This window comes from Cydia pomonella, chromosome 3 (genome assembly GCF_033807575.1).
Source record: "Cydia pomonella isolate Wapato2018A chromosome 3, ilCydPomo1, whole genome shotgun sequence".
Taxonomy (NCBI): domain Eukaryota; kingdom Metazoa; phylum Arthropoda; class Insecta; order Lepidoptera; family Tortricidae; genus Cydia; species Cydia pomonella.
The window spans coordinates 5,706,997-5,728,506 of record NC_084705.1 but is presented as its reverse complement, the minus strand read 5'-3'; the positions used below and the strand labels follow the sequence as shown (position 1 = coordinate 5,728,506).

General features: G+C 37.9%; 1 protein-coding gene across 4 annotated transcripts in view; it reads right to left on the bottom strand.

Annotated features, from left to right (window-relative positions):
* Nucleotides 1-1,232: 1,232 nt before the first annotated feature.
* Nucleotides 1,233-21,510, bottom strand: part of LOC133515896 (AN1-type zinc finger protein 6) — a 39,383-nt gene continuing 19,105 nt past the window's right edge. For 3 of the 4 annotated variants that reach the window (XM_061848527.1, XM_061848529.1, XM_061848528.1), the window contains 4 exons: nt 18,510-18,845; nt 10,600-10,779; nt 7,236-7,374; nt 1,233-4,481 (listed from right to left, as the gene is read on the bottom strand). In XM_061848527.1, the coding sequence (XP_061704511.1) occupies nt 4,333-4,481; nt 7,236-7,374; nt 10,600-10,779; nt 18,510-18,608 (567 nt within the window). In that variant the 5' untranslated portion in view covers nt 18,609-18,845 and the 3' untranslated portion in view covers nt 1,233-4,332. Of the gene's footprint in view, nt 4,482-7,235; nt 7,375-7,788; nt 8,188-8,309; nt 8,491-10,599; nt 10,780-18,509; nt 18,846-21,510 lie in introns of those variants that run through there. The other variant, XM_061848526.1, reaches the window with a different exon arrangement.

Below are 21,510 nucleotides of genomic sequence, written 5' to 3'. Positions count from 1 at the left end.
TGCTTGTATTATATAATTATTTACCAAATTATGGCCTAAAATTCAACTTATTTGTGTTGTTCTCAAGTAAAAGGTACCGCATTGTCGCTTATCATAAGGACGCTCTTACAGGTTATTCGTATAGAGAGCAAGCAAATTGTATCCTTATGGTAAGCGACTATGTGGTACCTTTTTCTTGAGAACGACACATTTAATTATTATTTCTAGTAAGTACAGTTATAATAATATAAGTTTTGAATAAAGAAATTACCTCTTTTGATAGTTTATCCTTTTTTTTTATTCCAACAATCACCTAATCTTATATCAACTCAAAACTTCATATAGGTAAGTAAGGCTTACTTACAAATTACTACAAAAACAAATAATCCGTTATGTTCGCGATTTCTCTTGCGATACTTCGCAAGTTAGGGAGTCAAAATTGCGACTCACTCATTACGTAATTTAAGTACTTGTTGCATCGTTTTCCTATTACATTTTAGGGTAATTTTTCGCGACCATGGTATCCCCATATTATGATGTCATGATGACGTCATATATGTCTTTCTCTTACCCCTGGTCGCTCGGCTTCTTGTCTAGTTATATTGTATGTCTATGGTGACAAGTAACGGGTTTTGTCAGCTCGCTAGAGAAAAATGTATGACGACATTGATAACGTCGTGTATACATACGTATCACAAACTCACGTATACTATACGTTACTATTAACTGCTGCGCCGCGCCAGTTTCTGATAACCACAACCTGGACAACCATTGGCTGTACGTAACTATTCAGCGAGTCATTGGTTCACTACAACCAAATATCATGTTGAGGAAAGTAGTTTACTATCGTTATAGGCCCTAGAGAATTTAGTGTAGTTATATAAATATATTATTTATATGCTATTTAGGTTACAATGTGGACTTCCGGAAGTTACATTACATCAATTCAGCCGACCGGTCAAATACCGCAATGTAATGAAAGTTGCATGCGAGTTCTGGCACCGTCTAAATGAGTCCTAAAAACGAATAGCATATAATTTCTCCACAGACGTCCGTACAACCAACATCAGACATGGCGACAGCCGACGCGGCCAAATGTATTGCAATAAATATTAATACTAAGTTCGCTTTAGATGCAGCTTCGTGATCGCCATTTAGCTACTTCAACAAATGCTGACTGTACACTGTCCGCAAAACCATGAACAGAATAGATGTCGTAGTATTGGGGTGGTTTCAAAGAAAACAACAACGTATCATGTTCCTGAAAATTTAATGACTTTAATAGAAGAATAACTAAATTAAAACAGCAAGTTAGAAGAAAAAAATCATTCATTATTAACATCATCTTTTTATCTGATTGTGTTCAAGCAAAAAGACCAAATTAATCAATGACCTAACAAAATATACAACAAAAGTCATTAAATAATTAAGTCCAACCAATTAGTAAGTCTACCGTGGACAAACGACCGAAACAATAGATACGTAAGTATTATTGATCCAACATCACCACTAAATGAACAAGTTACATAATAAAACATACAATTTTGAATAATATTGTGATTAAAAAGAAAAAAAGCTAAATAATTCTTTCCTACTTATATAATGTGTAATAATATAAAGTGTCGACTACTTATAATATGTATAACTATATTCTTACTTAAAATTTTCACACAAAGAGCAGTGCGGGGGAGGGCCGGCATCGCGCCGACTGTCGCGCCACCGGTCGCACGACTGCGACGGTCACGGCGCCCGACTAGTCGCACGACCGATCGCACGACTGCGGCGGTCTCGGCGCCCGGCTAGTCGCACGACCGGTCGCACGACTGCGGCGGTCGCGGAGTGTATAGATTTTTTCACCAAAATCGTTAATTACGTGTAGCAAATTTTCCATTCGCAATTTTTCCCACACGAATTTTTACCCATACCCTTTTTTGTCATTCGCTTGTTTCTCTATTGTCAAATATTACCTACTGACATTTATCGCAACATTTTTATTTCTTAGGTCAAATATTTATCATAATTAATATTTTCCAAGCCGTTAGGGTCCGTGCCTAAAAAGGAAAACACGGAACCCTTATAGGATCACTCGTGCGTCAGTCTGTCTGTCTGTCCGTTTCTCACAACCAATTTGCCCCGAAACTACTGGACCAATTAAGTTGAAATTTGATACACATATGTAAGTGACCCAAAGACGGAAATGTAAATAAATGATCACCCGTACCCTCGTTGAGCTCTGGCAACCTTACTCACCGGCAGGAACACAATACTATGAGTAGGTTCTAGTGTTATTTGGCTGCGGTTTTCCGTAAGGTGGAGGTTCTTCCCCAGTTGGGCTCTGCTCTAGATCTGGAGTGGCATCCGCTGTGCTGTTCCCTACCACACAAAGCGAGATGATATTTACAGTGCACATACCTCCCTTTTGGACGTAGTTTAACCCTTTTCCAGGCCGCACAATCTACAAGGTTTTCCCAAAAAAATCAAATATATTCCAATAAATCCAGCTTTGATGATTCATTTGAAGACTAGGTACATATTCCGAAAGTGCAATATAATTTGAACCTTAAATTGGATGTCTAAGGTTGAAATTCTATTGGCGCGTATGTGGTTGATAAATCGTACTATGCCTGGAAAAGGGTTAAGGACATACCCGGTTCTAGATATTTTCGTAAAATATCTGTGTAAAATCCCACATTTTTATTTTTATAGCTTGTTATAATCCCACGTACCTACATAATTATTTTATTGTTGTATTAATGTAGGTATCCGTCAATGGTCCATGTAAATCATTAAAATAAACACCGCGCATTAGGGTCATTTATAGCTCAGAATGCGTCTTTACTAGCGCAAAATCAGCGCCACTTATGTCAGCGATCATTCAATTCTGAGTAATAGCATCTTTTCTCTAAATATCTATATCAAAACTATGCATATAGATGTTAGTGTTGCAGAGATATAAGCCACCGCGTCATGAAACTTTTCTGTTTATCTGGTTTTTGATCTGATCCCTACAGCCCCTGCAGGTTTTTAAAGATGTTTCACTCACGTTTGTAATAAATTAAAATAAGAATAATTGTGTGATGTGCTCGCACTTGGCCAGTTTTTTTAAGTGCCACAATTTGTCCCGGTACAACGTTATTGATGACAAGAAAGTATTAAGGTACCTATATGACATCAGAAAAATATGAAATAGATAGCAAGAGTGAAGAGTGACACGTAGCTAAAAATTCTATTACAAAAATTAAACCCAAGAACGTTAAAGAATAGTAATGTTATCGCCTAAGAAATAAAAAATATGCGAAAAAGACGCCGTGGAATATTAATAAAAATGTTGCGATAATTTGAGAATACGGATATAAGCGAATGACAAAAAAGGGTATGGGTAAAAATTTGTGGGAAAAAATGCGATGGAAAGTTTGCTACACGGAATTAACGATTTTGGTGAAAAAATCTATACACTACGGTCGCGGGGCCCGACTAGTCGCACGACGGCGGCGGTCGCGGCGCCCGACTAGTCGCACGACTGCGGCGGTCGCGGCGCCCGACTAGTCGCACGACTGCGGCGGTCGCGGCGCCCGACGAGTCGCGCGGCCGACGCGGCCGGCTCGGGCACGCTCGCCTTATCCGATACACACCACAATCTCGCTAAACACTAGTCACTTACGCCAATGTTAGACAAATAAGAAAGCGACGACTTCCCAAACCGAAATGCCAGTACTAACGCTCCTCAGACGTTCCGGCTCGCGGGCGTGCGCGGCCGGTCGCAGTATCGCCGTGTACCGCGCGGTGCACACCGGTGCCGCCGGTCGTTGTGTAGTATCGCTAACTTCTGTACAATATACACGAGAGCGACTCCCGCCGCTCGCTGAGCAGCTAACAATTGTTACTTCGTATATGTTAAGCACGTTATGCTCTCCGTCGGAATCATAACAATGTAGCTTTTTTTGGAGTTTTAATTTTTTTACAATATATAGGATTTGTTTCTATAATTAATTATATCTAATATTTACAATGGAGGTGAATGGACAATATTCAAAACGCTACTCGTATCTCGAAATTAATCCTGAAATCCTACCCAAATGAACTTTATCTACAACTTTTAATAAAAATTTAAAAGTAAAATTCTCGCCACAAATAAATCTAAATTTAGATGGATCGAGTCTGCGCGTCCTATTTACCGTTAAAAATTGCCATTTACGATCAATTCTGTCCGAAAACCGTCAAAAGGAAGTCGAAGAATCCGGTAAACTAAATACTAGGCGGCGCGGCCTGCGCCGGTCAATCTACATACGTAAATGAGAGACACAAACTCGATCGACAGTTTATTTAGAGTAAAGGATAGACGGGATGGTGGGCTCATATCTTGTGTATCTTCTGCGACACCACGACGGGGTTGTTGCGCCGGATCTCCTGCGCGCCCAGCTCCCGGTAGTCGAACGAGCAGTCGTGCTTGTCGCTGTACCGGTGCACGGCGCAGAACAGCCCGCCGCAGCGGCACTCGAACCCTGCAAGCAACACGCGCACCGTCACCGACACGCTCGACCTGCGGCAAGCTTCCTACACCATGACCCCGAGAGGCTTCTGTACGCGTCTAAGGTCTCATACTCATCATCCGGACCAGAAGAACATACAATAAAATAAGTATTCATTAGGTAACGATTATTATTAGGCAGGAGTATCAGTCCATGTAGTAAACCGATAAGGGCTCCCAACGGCCAGGGAGAATATAAACGTCATAACTTCGTTCAGTAAAAGGAATGAAATAGATTAGAATATACAGGGCGTCCCAAGACTGGGACATCAAGAGAAAGTACCTTAAATATCGTAGATAGAATATTTTACTGAAAGAATACTTTGTTATTTTTAAAAGTCAGTAATGCTGCATTTAAAGATTTTCTAAGAATTACTTGCTTCGCCTGGGAATCGAACCGACTTAAATGTGAAAAAAAAATAACCCCTATTTTTATGATGTCAATCGAAAGAATGGACAAAACATAATAATTCTTCTTAAGTAACATAGTATTTAAAAAAAAAGGAACAACGTAAAATGTTTGACTCAAATTTCAAGAAAATTATTAAGTCGGTTCGATTCCCAGATGAAGCAAGTAATTCTTAGAAAATCTTTAAATGCCGAATTACTGACTTTTAAAAATAACGTAAAGTCTTCTTTCAGCAAAATACCCTATCTACAATATTTAAGGTATTTTCCCTTGATGTCCCATAGTCTTGGGACGCCATGTATATGTATATTGCAAACCCTTGAAAACAAAGGATTGTGCACGTTTTGGTTATACGATACAAACCAAAATTCAATTGAATATATTATATCAATAACAATATCATTTTTAACGTCATCCTGCCAATACCCTAATACTAACCCTGCCAATAACCTAATTAAATTAAGGGAAAATGGAGTTAAATGAGAAAAACTATTAAGAATGTGATAATGATGTCCTTCCAGACTTATCCGTCGCCGGCGACACCCGGACAAATCAGGTATTTAAGAAGAATAAGAATTTAATACCTGATTATATTGAATGACCCAATGACAATAAAATTACAGTAATTTTGGTTTATGAATGTCTTGATGATTGTAAATGTATACGGTCCATCGCCAGTGCTGGCCATGACACGGGAATCTAAAAGACGCAGATTGTCTATATAAGGTGTTTACTATCACCCATTTTTACAATATTACAGCAATCTACACAAAATACCTTCAAAATTTCTGACATTTTTTTAACGGTTTAATAATCCGCACACTACTTTTTAGTAAGTTGTCTACATCTAATGCGGTGTTTGTAGAGACGTTTTTATGGGCACTCGATGTTTATCATGTTAAAGTGGTCGTCGCCGTCGTAAAAAGGGAACAGCCACTTCCTATTAGGCAGGTGCGTATTTACCCTAGGGCCAAGGGGGCCATGGCCCGGGGCGGCAGACTGCAAAGGGTGGCAAACTAAGCAGAGCTTGCACTATGGGTTTATCCTGTCCTGGCCGGTTTCGGCCACAGCGACTAGGTGTGTACTAGCTATTGAGAGCGACAATCGTGAGCTCTCAGGTGGCTATCAAATTGCGTTATTTGTACAGAAAAAATTTTACTCGCTAAGCTCGCGTTTTTATTTAGGTTCTTTAAATTCAATTTCAAAACAATTGGATCCGAGTCCTCCTTGTATATGTATAACCTTTATCAGAAAAATCCGCTCTTTCTTAATGTAGGTACATGATATTCATATAACTTAAGCTAAGCTCAAGTAATTATTAAAACTAAAACATTGTGATCATCGATCACTTAATGGGGCGGCGAATCTAACTGATCCGGGGCGCCAAATATTTAAATACGCTTCTGCTATAAGGGGACATTCCAACTTCGCAGGGATACTAACAACTATTTCAAAGCGGCGCTTAAAATGATATTTTATTCATTTACTTTTAGTTAGGTTAGTAAGTTTCTTAAAAAAATTATCTAACGAGCAGTTATGTGCGCTATTAACGCAATGAATGTGTTCTTGTATAATATGCCTAGTTGCTACAATTACGTCCGAAAGTATATGTGTCAGTTGAAATATTTCACGGTTTGAACCGGCAAACACAATAATAGTTTTCAAATGACGTACAAGGTACAAACAATTTCACAGCGGCCGGAACGATGGAAGGTAAGAGAAGTGCCGGTGGCACCGAGTCAGTAAGTACAGCACACGTCATCGCCACGCGCGATAAAGCAGATTTTCTTATCACAAATCGGACGTGGGCAACCGTTCTCACGAAGTTATAACAGCACGTTTCGCACTTTTTTGCTATCGCTGGATAAGCAAAAATTCTACGAAAGACGCTATTAGAGAAAACCTGCGTCTTTCATAATCAAATTTTATTAACTGAGCTAAAAGTAGAATGTAAAGAAGAAAAACTGGGATAATTAGGTTATTTAAAATAAATCATAACTATCATAAATCATAATAAAAATGTATGGACTTCAAAACGACTATAGACTGTCACTTTTTGTAGATTGCTATGACATTACTCTTTAAACGTCCCGACACCGGACTAGCGGCCTAAGGGCTTTTTCCCACTGAACATCCAGTTTTTTGGGTATACGGTTTTCTGCAGGATGACTTTTTATTAGTATACGTGCTAATATACTAACGTTTACACGAGCATTCTGTTTGCGAGATACTGCACGCATCCTGCAGAAAACCGGCCCCGCAAGAAACGGGATGTTCAATGGGGAGCCCTAAATTAAGTAGAGCGAGTATGACATTTACCTGTAAGTCCAACCTTCTTGCGGCAGACGGCGCATCTGTTCTTCTTTTTCTTGTCCTTGCTGGGGTCCTTGTCGTCCGCGTCCGTGTCGGACGTCGTGCTGGCGCCGCTCGTGCCCGCTCCGCTTTCCTCTTCCAATTTCTGAAAAATACAATTACAAAACTTACAAATTATGCTTCGTAACTTATATGGCAATCGTTTTCTTAGTAGATATCCTTAGTAAACATCAGCTCAGCTCGGCCGTAGAAATTAAACTACATTAAACGGGGAACGTCTAACTGTTCCTTACATCCGCTTCAACGAATTCTTTGCAATTAATGTCGATCGTCGATTGACAATAAGAGAACGATTGAACTTCAGTCATTGACGTCAAGGGTAAACTCATTGATTAGACGGAACTATCGATTACGTTTACATCTTTTAAATATAGCGGCACCTTAAAAATAAGCGTACATGCCCTACACGATACGAATAACGTGGAAAGATAACTTCAGTACGGTTACGTCACGAGGAAATTCCTAGGCTAGAATATAAATCGTCATCAAACTAACACACCCGTTTTAGAGTCTTTTTGCTAGTTTCTGGTTCGGACGACCGAGGCGTGTCAAGTTTGAGGGTTTGATCGTTAGACTGGGCGTGGGCGTCGGGGGGGAAGCTCTCGTTGCGGCTCTCCTGGATGTCGACCATCTTGGCGGGCCTGTGGTCGGCGGGCGCGGGCGGCGCGCCGTCGGCCGCGGGCAGCGGCGCGCTGTTGTTGACGTCGAGGGCCTGCCCTCTCTTGTCGAAGCTCTTGGCCCGCCCCGGGGGCGCATGTTCCTGGCCGGAGCCTTGGCTGTTGTTGCTAGTTTTTCGTCGGAGCGCTTTTTTTAGTAGCCTTTTACCCTTCGATTCTTTTTTGTTGGGGTCATTTTCCATTATTGGGTTTTTCGTTTAGTTTCAGGTTGGACATTTTGACTGCAACACGACAATACTATGAATCCGGGGGAGTTATTGGTTGCGAAGACCGAGGTTCAAAGTTGTTTAATTAAATTGTAATAAATAAAAAGTACGTATAATTTAAAACTATGAAACTTTACCGTGTTATAATAGAAAATCGCCCCCCATCTCAAATCGTTAAGACTTGAGAACGGATTGACAAAACTTTTACAAATTAATAACGAGCAATAACTATGATATTCTGATTTTTAATTTACAGTAAATAGTAATATGAAATACGTTGTAAATATTTTTTTCGGGTTTTAGACAGGAGTGTCAAGTTTGTCAATGTGACACTATTTAAATTTGAAACCGTCTTTCTTTTATGCCAATGATATGTTTTCCACAAAAAGGTTGTGTTTATGACAGCGTGAAGATGAACTCGAGTTAAATTCAAAGTGTAAAGCTAATTCAGACCTCCATGATCCTTACCTTACTCACCCAACTGGTCACAGTCAACGCAAACAGTTTAAAGGAAAAATGGCAAAGATAATGTTACGAGGGCTGCTACTTACGTATCCGGAAACACAAAAAATAACAAGCAGCTATAACTATAAATGGTTTATTTTTGAGTTAACCCACGCCGAAAATCGTAAAAAAAATCATCGCAAGAAAATGTTCACTACTAAATCCGTACAAAATGAAACAAGGAATGTTTAAAATGATACTACAATGTAAAACCAATCGATAGACATATGAAACAAACAGTTCTGTTCTGCTTCCAAAGAGTTCCATTATAATATGAGAATTTTACCTTCCATGTGTAATGTAAACACAAATAATCGCTTTTGACATTTGACTTCAAACACCTTACAATAAAGTTTATTTAGCAAATAATCTGAATGTAATTATCTGAATATATATTAGTATAAGGAGCTTTCCATGAAATTGTCTACAATTGTCCCGTTACAAACGCGAATTTTCTAAAGATTTGCAGATACAAGAGTTTCCTTTTCTGTGACTAATGGTCAAAACTATGCACAGAAAAATAATCGCCTGCTTTAAGCGCCGAAAAAAAAGTCGCATCACAGGAAAATGCGTCCGTCGAGGGGACAGCCCGTGGAATGCTCCATAATCAGTTAATAGTCTTTTACTTCTTTACATAGTTTGCCAATCCGGCTCACTTGTTTGCTTTGTGCACAAATGCCAAAATCGACTATTTTGTTTTGCCTGAAGTCAACTAGAAGCCACATAAATTAAGATGTCAGACGTTTAGCACACGAGACGTCACAAACATCCGCTCACAGTGACTCATTCATTGTCTTCTTTAGCCCAGTACATCTCAAATACGAAAAAAGCTATACTGAAGTGTGAACACGGAAAAATCTGGTCATGATATGGTAAATCTTTTAAATGAACATGGATTTTCAAGCTGCACTTTTTTAAAATAATTTATGGATATCAAACTACATTATAAAAATACAAATAATATAACGTTAGGTTGTCTGTGGCTTTTAGCATTTAAGCATAATATAATTTATGCATGACCAGATTTTTTTCGTGCACAGACTTTAATTCTTCAAAAGAGCGATTTAAAGTCGTAAAACAAGTTTCCTGATATAACGAAAAGGATAAATCCTCGTCTGGTGTACTGTAACCTCAAACGGTGTGGCTCTTTAGTGCCGTTAAATGCACCTCGATACAACTAAAATTTGATTGTCGTGGCCCTAGAGATCACAGATTACGCATGTCTGCGTCAATGCCATATTAAAGCAAAAATATGTTGAATAAGTAGTATTCGAGAGCATACGGTATTTTCTATTTAGACTTGAGCTATATTTTTTTTATCTCGGATACTAAAATGACAGATTGCGCATCTACTACCCAATCTACTTATTGGAACTTATTTCACACATTTTAAATTCGTTGCGAGGATCCTCGACAGGACCACATGCAGGCTCCCGGCCGAGACGTAAAGCATGCTCATAGCGGACGGAGACATGTTGAATTGTTACTTCAAAGACCTTAACTGTACTGTCCTTTACCAATTGTGAAACATACATATCACATGATTGTTTGCGTAATACTAATAACTTAATAAGGGAAGACAGTTACCAAAACCTCCACGATTGATATCTGACATCAAATAGAGTGGGTAGACCATGTAGATGACCACAGACCTGATGGATCTTCGACCGATAGATGTCAATCGAATCACAGATAGATAAGTGTAGAATTGTAGATCAATTAGGTGTTTATTTTGAAAACACCCTAATGTACTAATCCTATACGCGGACAATGTAAACATGGGTCGTAAGGACCACAAGTCAGCGCTATCAAGACAAAATATTATTTAATGAGTAATAGGCTCATTCGCACTTGCGGTTGCAAGTTGCAACCACCACAAAACGTGCGTATGAGCCCTTAAAAATAAGAGAATTGTGGCCTCACATCTGTGTGCTGCTGCGGCTGGGCGGCCAGGCTGGGCACGGTGGGCGCGGCGGCGGCCAGCGGCGTGGGCGCGGGCGCAGGCGCGGGGGTGGGCGCGGGCGCGGGCGCGGCCGGCACGAACGGCGCCGCCACCGGCGACGGCGTTGTCGCGGGCGGCTGCTGCTTCTTCTTTAGAGCCTCCTGGAATACAAACACAAGACTTGTTGTAATAATATCACTTCATCTGAATCATGTGGCATACATAGTTTTGGAGTAGACATGTCGATGAGGTTGTTTCTTGTTTACTTATAAAATTCTGTGACAGACCTAAAAACTCAAACAGCATTAGATTGCATTACACTTGTCTTATACGAGGGGGGTTTGAGAGGTAACTTGTTTCGCCTACGTATAGATGGCGTGGGCGTCCACTCGGTATGTATTGATTTAGTTTTGTAACAAAAATATTTAATCTGTGGCGTCATGTCATTTTTGGCGGTAATTTGACAGTAGTTCAAAGGAAAGTTATCTAAGTTATGCGGCAAAATGGAGTAAATTTGAATTCGTGGAGTCGAAGGCAAAACTGCGTAACTAATCCATGAAAGGATTTTACCTACGTTGGGTAACTCATGTCCGTCCTACGAAATGGTTCTGCTTTGGGTAAATGAGTTTAAGCGAGGCAGGATAAACAGGATGAAGATGCACCTCGCCCTGGAGCTCCGAAAACGGCAGTTTTACCCGAAGTCATCGATAAAATCCATGATTTAGTTATAACTTATAGCCGACCGAAGATTGAAAATACGCGAATTAGATGAAGCCACGAACATCTCCTCTGAGGGTGCTTTTTATTTTACACAACGAATTGCACATGAAAAAAGCTTTGTGCAAGCTGGGTGCCGTGATTACTGAATCCAGAAAAACCTCCAGGTTTGGCAAAAAAGAAAGTGATATTTCACCATGACAATGCTCCGGTGCATTCAAGTAGTGTCGCTGCACAAAAATTGTCGCAGTTACGATTTTAACTTCTTCCACACCCTGCTTATTCACCAGATTTGGCTCCGTCGGACTATCACCTCTTCTCGAAACTCAAAACATCAATCTCGGGGCGAAAATTGAAGTCCAATGAGAAGGTTATACGGGAGGTCAATGCGTATTTCGAGGCCCTTCAAAAAAAAACGTACTTCCGTGAAGGCATAGAGAAGTTGTATGGAAAACGAACCACCTTAAGTCACTTACTTTTTGTGAAATGTTTTTCAATTTAGGTTTTTTTTTGTTTAGCATAACTTTCAGGTTATTCCCACTAGTTACCACCAAGTTGTTACCAGTGGTAACTACTGGGAATTTTTTCCCACCTTTTACCACTTTTTCCACCTTTTACCGAGTTGGTGGTGATTACTGGAATTGTTTTTCCCAGTAGTTACCACCAACTCGGTTACTACCAGGTATCTACCACTGGTAACGACTTGGTGGTAACTAGTGGGAATAACCCAACTTTCATGACCCAGTCACATTTTGTACGACGTTTTAGTGATTTCGAAACCGTAAAACATCGCTTGTTAAAAAACCCAAATAACAGGAAAACTATAGTTTATTATCAATAGCAAAAGAAAAACCGATCCATTATGAACTCAGCGTGTATATGCGCAAATGCGGTTTAATTACTATTTTATACATACAATTACGGTTTAATTACTATTTTATGTAGCTTTAATTTAGGGTAGGACGGGGACAATTGAAACAAGTTATGCTTGAAACAAGTAAAATTTCTTGAATATTACAATACTATGCATGTGACGCAATACTCAGGCTATGCTATTCAGTTATTCATAAATCCTGGACCAAAGCGCCCGAGCGCGCGAACAACGCTGAGGGCCTACCGCGAACCACGTTCGACGTGTTGCCTCCCTATCACACTTACGTACGAATTTACAAGAGCGACAGAGAGGCAACATGTCGAACGTGGTTCGCGGTAGGTACTCTGTAGTCTTGAGGAGCCGTTCAAAAATATTGTGGTACACAGTGCTCGCATACTTTTCCGTTTTTCTTTTATTTCTTTTTTACTTATGTGTTTTGACTACTTGAGCTCTTTTGGTGTTTAGGATGGGAATTATGGAATATTTTAACTGCCATTACAGCGATGGAGTGTTGTTTGTAAAGAATATTGGTCCTTGAAGTAAAACATGTGATGTGGGGACGGCAGAAACAACGTACTTGGGGACGATTGAAACGTTTCAAACGTTCCCGCGGTTTAATCGTCCCCACACGTAATAATAATAATAATAATAAGCCTTTATTTCCATAATGAATAACTAAGTACATACATATTCAACATGCATTAATTATTAAGATTTCAACATTGATTATTAAAATAAAATAATATAGTCTAATCTTATATAAATTAAATTTTTCTATCACTATAATAATTATGTCAAAGCAGATATGATCAAAAATTCGAAATTACTAAATTGAATTATTTACTTTTTTTTTTTTCAATATGGACCCCTCAACGGGTAAAGGCCTCCTCCATTTTGCTCCACGCCTGTCTATCCTGTGCTTTTGTGATCCAGTCTTTGCCGGCTTTTCGTATAATATCGTCAATCAATTTTTCCCTCGGTTTACCTCTTTTCCTTTTATTTGTTGGTCCTTGCCAAGTAGTTATTCGCTTTGTCCAGTCAGCGTCAAATACTTTGTAGCAACCAAAGTAGCCAAATAGTTCGGTACACCATATATTTAGTATGGTGTACCGAACTATTTGGCCACTTTGACTGCTACAAAGTATTTGACGCTGACTGTCCATGCGTGCTATATGACGGGCCCATTTCCATTTTAGTTTTTGAGAGTGTTCCAAAGCATCTATTATTTTAGTGGTTTTTCTTATATCAGTGTTGCGTCCCCACAAGTAACCGACTAAAATTAAAATGAGGTTCTGATTTTGAGAATAGGTTTTAGAGATGCACAAAACGCTTCACTGAGTTGAAAATCACGCGATACGATCCCGCCACGTTATTCCGATGGCTCATAGCTCATATTTTGGCAAATATCTTCTAATACTTAGAAGTAGTTAAGTGGGTGAAGTCTTTTAAAAAAATGATCTTTTTGGTAGCTTTTAACGATAAAACATCATGCCAAGATAATGATTAACACCTCGCCCACATTAAGACTTCATTTACTGACTACGCTATGCGTCATTTTATATTCCAAGCAAGACAATTATACAACTATATTATGTTACATGTATGTTGTATAGTTATAGTTATATATATATATATATATCCCTTCTCTAGACAATTAGACATACACCGTGCGCTCTAACAACCTGACTGATTTTAAAGTTGTATTTATGATAGCATTTAGAGACTAAAATGCAATATTTTCTGAAATCAGTCTTGTTTTAGAGATAAAGGCAATTCTTGTGAAAATTTGTTTCTGTAATAACTCAGTGAAAAACGCCTTATTGACAGCGACGCTGCAACTATGTAATTTGGTTTAGACGTGCCTACTGACAGACATTAAAGTTTTAAAGGAAACTCGCAAAATTGTGTAATGTTTTTGTTTGCCAAGATGTAAAAAGAAATAACTTGTGTGCAGTAAACACACAGACACACACACAAAAAAAAATATTTTTTTCCGAATTTGACCATAAGCTTTTTGGTTCTTATGACCTCAGGAATGCGTGGTTAAAATCTGTCGGGTAATTCAAGCCCACGGTGTATAAGTAAGTATACAGCGGCTTTAACCATCAGCCACATAATACATAGTAACAGCAAAATAGTGTGATTGCTAGGAAATTTTATGCGCATTTATTGCTTTTTATTTATTTTTTGAAGTGGCAACTTCTTTAGCGGCGGTGTGCACTTTTGTGATGGGGAAAAAATGTTAAACCCGCGACAGGTCACGTGACCGACAGATTCGACAGATTGAAAATTCGTAAGACGGACACGTTAAAATGGCAATATCATTGAAGCCAGTAGAGTCGAGAGTGTAAGATTCGTTGAAATTATGGATGGAAGTTGATTTTTCTGAGAGATAAACTTTTGATTTTGAGAGATTAATGTTAAATAATTGTAATAGTTCTGAAGTGTTAAATTTTTAATGTAATATAAATTGTCATGTTTGTGTACGATAACGCAATAAATGAATATTGTATTTTACCACATAAATGATATTACTTTTATACTGATAATTAAAGCAATTCGTGCAAAATTATTCCCTAACCATTCGAAAATATCAAAAATGCACTACGTTAATATTCAAGTTTTCACTTCTGCCGGCACTCCCGGAGTGTAACCCGTTGTTTTTTTTTTTTTTTTGTTTGATTAAGACGACACGATCATTTTAGCTGAGCCATGATTACAATATTGATAAAGTTTATTGTATGGTTCCATACTAAACAGAAATTACATATTGCAATAGTTAGTTAGATAAGCTATTATGCGGTGAGTACATTACCATGATGAGCTGTTTGCCTTATAAGTAAATAAGTACCTATAGCATCAATAAGGAAATCCAGCCAACAGAAAATATTCTTCCACAAATTGTGACGTCAATGTTATTTTCAGTAAAATAGACAAATATAATAACCACATATTTCATACATAATTACCAGCAAATTTGACAATATACGTATAATATTCTTATAACTTCCGCAGCTACTAATATGAGAAAACTTTTCGACTTTGCTCATGTTCCCGAGCAAAAAGCCGGCGCTCAAACACAGGTTACGTAACCAACGTCCCCCGTCATCTGTCAAGTTCAACCTAGCTGACCTACTTCACTGACATTTATAAAATGATGCAGTAATTGAGTAATTATACGTACACCGTACGCGGACCCTACACACGGTGACTCACTCGGTCGGTACTATAGGTATTACATATTAGTAGTGATGGGCAGTGAGTAAAAACTAAGGTAAATACCAAGAGATATAAACTATTGAGAGTGCTGAAAGGGATATATAAATTTAAAATATAGGTATATTTTGTAAGCCGCTACTGGATTAGGTACTCAAATTTTAAGAAAAAGAGGGGCACTATTCGTGTAACTAATTGTCACAAAAAAAAAATCTGAAAACACCAACGTCTTGCACATCGTTAAATTGGTCTTTGAAAATAACTTGTATGTATCTAAAAACTTTTTTGGATACATTGAATAATTTTGGAAAAAAACCGTTTCTAAAGGCCGAAATAATGTTTATTATTCTAGAACTCAAACTTAAATTAAAAAAAAAATAATACGTATCAAAGTCTAGTAAAAGGTCCCACAAGGAGATTTGCTTGTATCTTTATATGAATAACTTATCAAATCGTCCTTATAGCAAGCGATAAAGTGGGATCTTTTGCTTGAAAACGATACATATCGGGAAATTAGCCGTAGAATAGAGTAAAAAAAAAAAAATACTTTGAACATGCTCGATTGAGCCATTTTTGAGTTTTCTTTTAAAAAACCCTTCATAAAAGGTCGTAAGTGAAATCTAGAACATCAATATAAGTCCCATATTTTAAAAGTAAATATCTTCTTACTTAAAACAAAATTGTTAACTTTATGCATTATCACAAATTGCCTCTCAAATTTTATTTTTTAATTAGCGTCTTATATGCCGTCATATATTTTATTATACAAATATTATTAATACACGTTAGCACTCTTCAATTAAAAGCAATTTAGTTCTTAAATGTCACTTGTTTAATGTTAATGAGTAATCGTTTTCAGCCACCCAAATGAGTAAATACGGGTATTTATCGGATGCTTTGAGTAAATACTCATTATTTACTCACCCCTACCCATTCCTACATATTGGGGTTTATTTATTATTATACGTACTTGTGTGTTCCAGCCAGCAATACATCACTTCAGTATTGTTACTACACTTCATTTAATACTTGATTAAATTTTATTATATGTTTATGGCACGATGAACCTAGTAGTGTAGATTTTTTTTATTTGATCGAAAATCTGACCGTCCGCATATCGTGGAACCGTACTCAAAGTACCTATGAAAAAATAGAGGAAATACTAATGAGAGACTTTTCATGAAAATTTAATTAAAATTGATAACATACCTACCAGATGTATCACTGGTGTATTATTACTATTATTAGCTGATATTTAAAATCAAATGGACTCTGACGAAAATTAGGAAACCACGAGTATAGCCGCGGCTGGATGCCAGAGGGCAGCGGGGCGAAGAGCGTGCTATCGTTAATTAAATGTATGTATAAACGCACAGTTCAGTGCACCGCTACTCGCGTCCAGGCCGTGGGCCAAGAGGTTGGCTAATTGAACACACAAGAAAAATATGTTTAGAACAATCGATGTAAAATAACTAAAAATTAGTGCTGTCATCTAAAATACAGAAGACCTTGACACAGCCAGCGTCTGTTAGTCGACAATTTAACGGCCTGTTTCACAATGTCCAAGTAAAGTAGTGGATAGATATTTAACAAATAAATTAACTGCCAGATAAAACTTCCTGCAAATCTTTGCAGTTTATCTACCAGTCAAGCTTATTTGAAGATTGTGAAACGGCAACGATGACTTAATTCGTCAGATAAGTGGCAAATAGCTTATTCAGTACTTTACTTGGACATTGTGAAACAGTCCCTAGTGATAAATAATGGTAGGTTTATATAGATCAGGTGGACTGCTACAGCAAAATCGAAATTTAATGAATTTTCATCTCTTGCTCTTGATATTTAAAGGAAATGGTACCTGGGCGACCGAGCTTTGCTCGGTTATAATTATTTATTGTAATATGGTGGTTTATAGGTGATAATCTTAACTAATTTTTTTTACTAAACTAAACTTGTCTAAAACAATAAAAATTACAAATAAACTTGAACATATAAAAAAAAAAAACAAAAGTTATTCAACGGGCTAAATTCGAACCCGTAACACTCGTTTCTAGCCATCCGCGTCTTAACCCGCTGGACCAGACGGACAGTGACCGGCGACACGAAATTAGCGACCATATTCTGCGTCGAAAGAAAAACGCATGAAAACTCGAAAACACGCGTTTTCCCAAACATAAGACTAATCTAGATAGATTGTATACCCCCAAAAACCCCCATATACCCAATTTCAACGAAATCGTTAGAGCCGTTTCCGAGATCACAGAAATATATATAAATACATATCTTGAAGATATGGGCATCGGCAAACGTGTAAGAAAAATGAAGACCATCGTCTCCGAAAAAAAAAATAGCTCCGGAAATGCGGGTACGCCATTAGGTCAAAAATGTAAAGTCCCGGATAGACGTGCGAGTAAGTTCGCGAACTTACGGCTCGACGACCTTTTTCGCTCGTGTGTCAGCCAAAGTACACGTACTTTACAAGCGAAAAAATTCCCGGTGCTGTTTTTACATAATGGGATTGATGGGGGACTTGTCATTTACAATGGAAATTCATGGCAAGGTAACTATTATTTTAAGAACACCAATGGTCCAACGGACGAGAATGTGAAATATGTGGAGCATACAAACATGATTTTCTCGACATGATGGCTTGCGATGGCGACAAGTACCATTAGGTACCAAAAAAATTTGCATTAGAGTAATCTTTATCTTGCATTTAACGTTGTTAAATACGTTCTTAAAAAACATGAAAATTTATTAAAAAAAATAACCATGTTGTTTTTATTTAATACGACATTGAATTTTGTCCAGATTTCATTCCGCATACGTTATTTTTATTTTTGCCTATTTCAATCAAGAGAGAGCTTGTCGGTCATCAATAAGGCGATATTCATTCATTCAATTGCAAATTAGATTTTAACGTCACCAACATTAACAATTTGATACTTTTAGCGTGAAACGACACACTTAATTGTTGAGCTTAATATAAAATCAGTCACATACTGACAAATCCTTAACCGCACTCTTGTTACCTAATTGACTTTTCACGAAGTATGAGTTGTGTTATAAGAAGAATGATTTTACCTTAAAACATACTGAGCAGAGTCCGTCTGTGGAAGGGTTTCCATAGAAGCCACACCCCGACCGGCATAACGCCTCCATGGGATTTGATTCACGCTCCATTGTCCACAATTAATTTCACCACAATTACAACAACAAATCACTTCACTGGCAGTCGACAGTACAAACGATTGCACTAAAGTATATTATTGCACTTGTTATAGTCACAGATCACAGTATACGATGTGATAGAACGTTTCAATTTAGACGGGAGGTAATTTCTGGGCTGATGTAGCCGCGGTAAGTGGCTTTCCTTGCCAACGTGCTGTCGTTCTTGCTATGTCAGGATCGCGGAGGGCCCTGTAAACAATACAAACATAACATGTTAACATCAATCATCCTAAAAAAAGTTAATCTTTTTTGTTAACTGATCTCATAAAGCATGAATAATGATTCGTGAATTATCAAATAAGTATAACTACATTGTATTTGGGCATTTTGGGTGAATCAAGTTTTTTTGTGCACCCGGTTTCCATGTTATGTCTCATGGGTCACAGTTGCAACTATAAATTTATTTTGGCAGTAATTATTATGAGACCATTCCTTTATAGCTATATTACTATACTAGCTATATACTAATTTTGTAACAAAAACAAGAACAAAAAATAAGTAGATTAATACATTTTCGAACTTATGTACCTATAATATAATTTAAGAATTAATCTGGCTTCCTTGAGTTATTTTACATCGACATTTGGTTATCTTAAAATATATTAATGCCAACTTTTAATTTCAATATACACTTCAAATTCTTTCTTCTGGCTAGGCACGAAAGTAGCTTTATAATGGTGATACGCATACAGTTTCACTTTTTTGTCATCGCCCGAACATTACGTAGGCCGACTTGCCATTGGCAAACCGGCAAGCCTCGATTGAAGATAAGCCAGCTGTCGTGAAATGAACTATTTCCAAACAGCGTTTTGTTTATAATCTATATCATCACGAACGCCAACACAAACCAGATTCTAACTGTAGAAAGTGGTATATCTGGGTGCAGAAACGTTTGAGGCAAAACATAATATGCATAACGACGGGTTTGCGTAACAAGAGAGAGCTATGGCAAAAGTGGAACGCGTCCGCGAAACGGGACGCCCGTGCCGCGAGCCCCGCGCCAAGGTCGCACCGCCGCGCCGAGTGCATCGCGACAATCGTGTCGCAGATTACTAGGCTAACCACATCTGTATGCTTATGCTTACATACCTTTTTAGGGTTCCGTAGCCAAATGGCAAAAAACGGAACCCTTATAGATTCGTCATGTCCGTCTGTCTGTCCGATTATGTCACAGTCACTTTTTTCCGAAACTATAAGAGCTATACTGTTCAAACTCGGTAAATACATGTATTCTATGAACCGCATTAAGATGTTTACACAAAAATAGAAAAAAAAAAAAAACAATAAATTTTGGGGATTCCCCATACTTAGAACTGAAACTCAAAAAATCTTTTTTCATCAACATACGTGTGGGGTATCTATGGATAGGTCTTTAAAAATGATATTGATGTTTCTAATATCATTTTTTTCTAAACTGAATAGTTTGCGCGAGAGACTCTTCCAAAGTGGTAAAATGTGTCCCCCCCCCCCCCCCCCGTAACTTCTAAAATAACAGAATGAAAAATCTAAAAAAAATATATGATATACATTGCCATGCAAACTTCCACCGAAAATTGGTTTGAACGAGATCTAGTAAGTAGTTTTTTTTTAATATGTCATAAAATTAAAAAAAAAATATTTTTTTTTTTCGTCAAACCCATACGTGTGGGGTATCTAGGGATAGGTCTTCAAAAATGATATTTAGGTTTCTAATATCATTTTTTTTCTAAACTGAATAGTTTGCGCGAGAGACACTTCCAATGTGAAAAAATGTGCCCCCCCCCCCCCCCCTGTAACTTCTAAAATAACAGAATGAAAAATCTAAAAAAAATATATGAAATACAATTACCATGCAAACTTCCACCGAAAATTGGTTTGAACCAGATCTAGTAAGTAGTTTTTTTAATAAGTCATAAATGGTACGGAACCCTTCATGAGCGAGTCCGACTCGTACTTGGCCACTTTTTTGAACTATGAAGTTATACACTAGGGATTCGTAAGTTTTTGTTGCATCTCTTTTTGTTTGGCATCATTAGTCCTCCACTTTAAAAACCTACATGTACTAAATGTCTATAGGCACTTGCACAATACTAGAACTACTGAAATACTGTTTTAGTAGTGGTAAAAAAACTAGTCTCCGGTTAGATTGCGATGTAACATTCCTTTTAAAATTCAATTGATGCGAATGTGAATCCATGTCGCCAATGCGTGCAGAGATAACTACTACAGTACTCCGACACGGCCTTAAATAGGTATATGTAGCTTCATGCACATCTTAGCGGACAAAGTTAGGTATATGAATGTGTAAAATATGCATGTGTGATCCTATTAAATAAATATAATTTGTTGACATGCAAAAAGATCTATTTTATCAATAAAGTTTGATTCTGATTCTATAATTGTCTGTTTCTTTGCTGTCAACAACGCCAGGCTCAGGACGTTTTCAGGCCACATAATGGTGACCAGATTGTCCGCTCCGATATATCACGCTACTCCTTAAAATTAGGTAAGTACGTTTCACAGCTGTACGTATATATTGTTTGTAATACGAGGGGGGTTTGAGAAGCAACTTGTTTTGCCTACATATAGATGGCGTTAGTGTCAACTGTGTATGTATTGATTTAGTTGAGTAACTAAAAATATTTAATCTATGGCGTCATAATTTTTGGCGGGAATTTGAGATTCGACAGTAGTTCAATCAAGTGGTCTGAGATTCGGTATTGAGGTGTGCAATATAGAGTATTTGTATTGTATTCGTGGATAAGAAAGACATTCCGTTTTTTTTTTGGAAGGCAAAACTGCGAAAAAAATCCAAGGATTTTACCCACGTTGGGTAGTTTGTGTCCTTCCTAAAAAACGGTTCGACGTTGGGTTA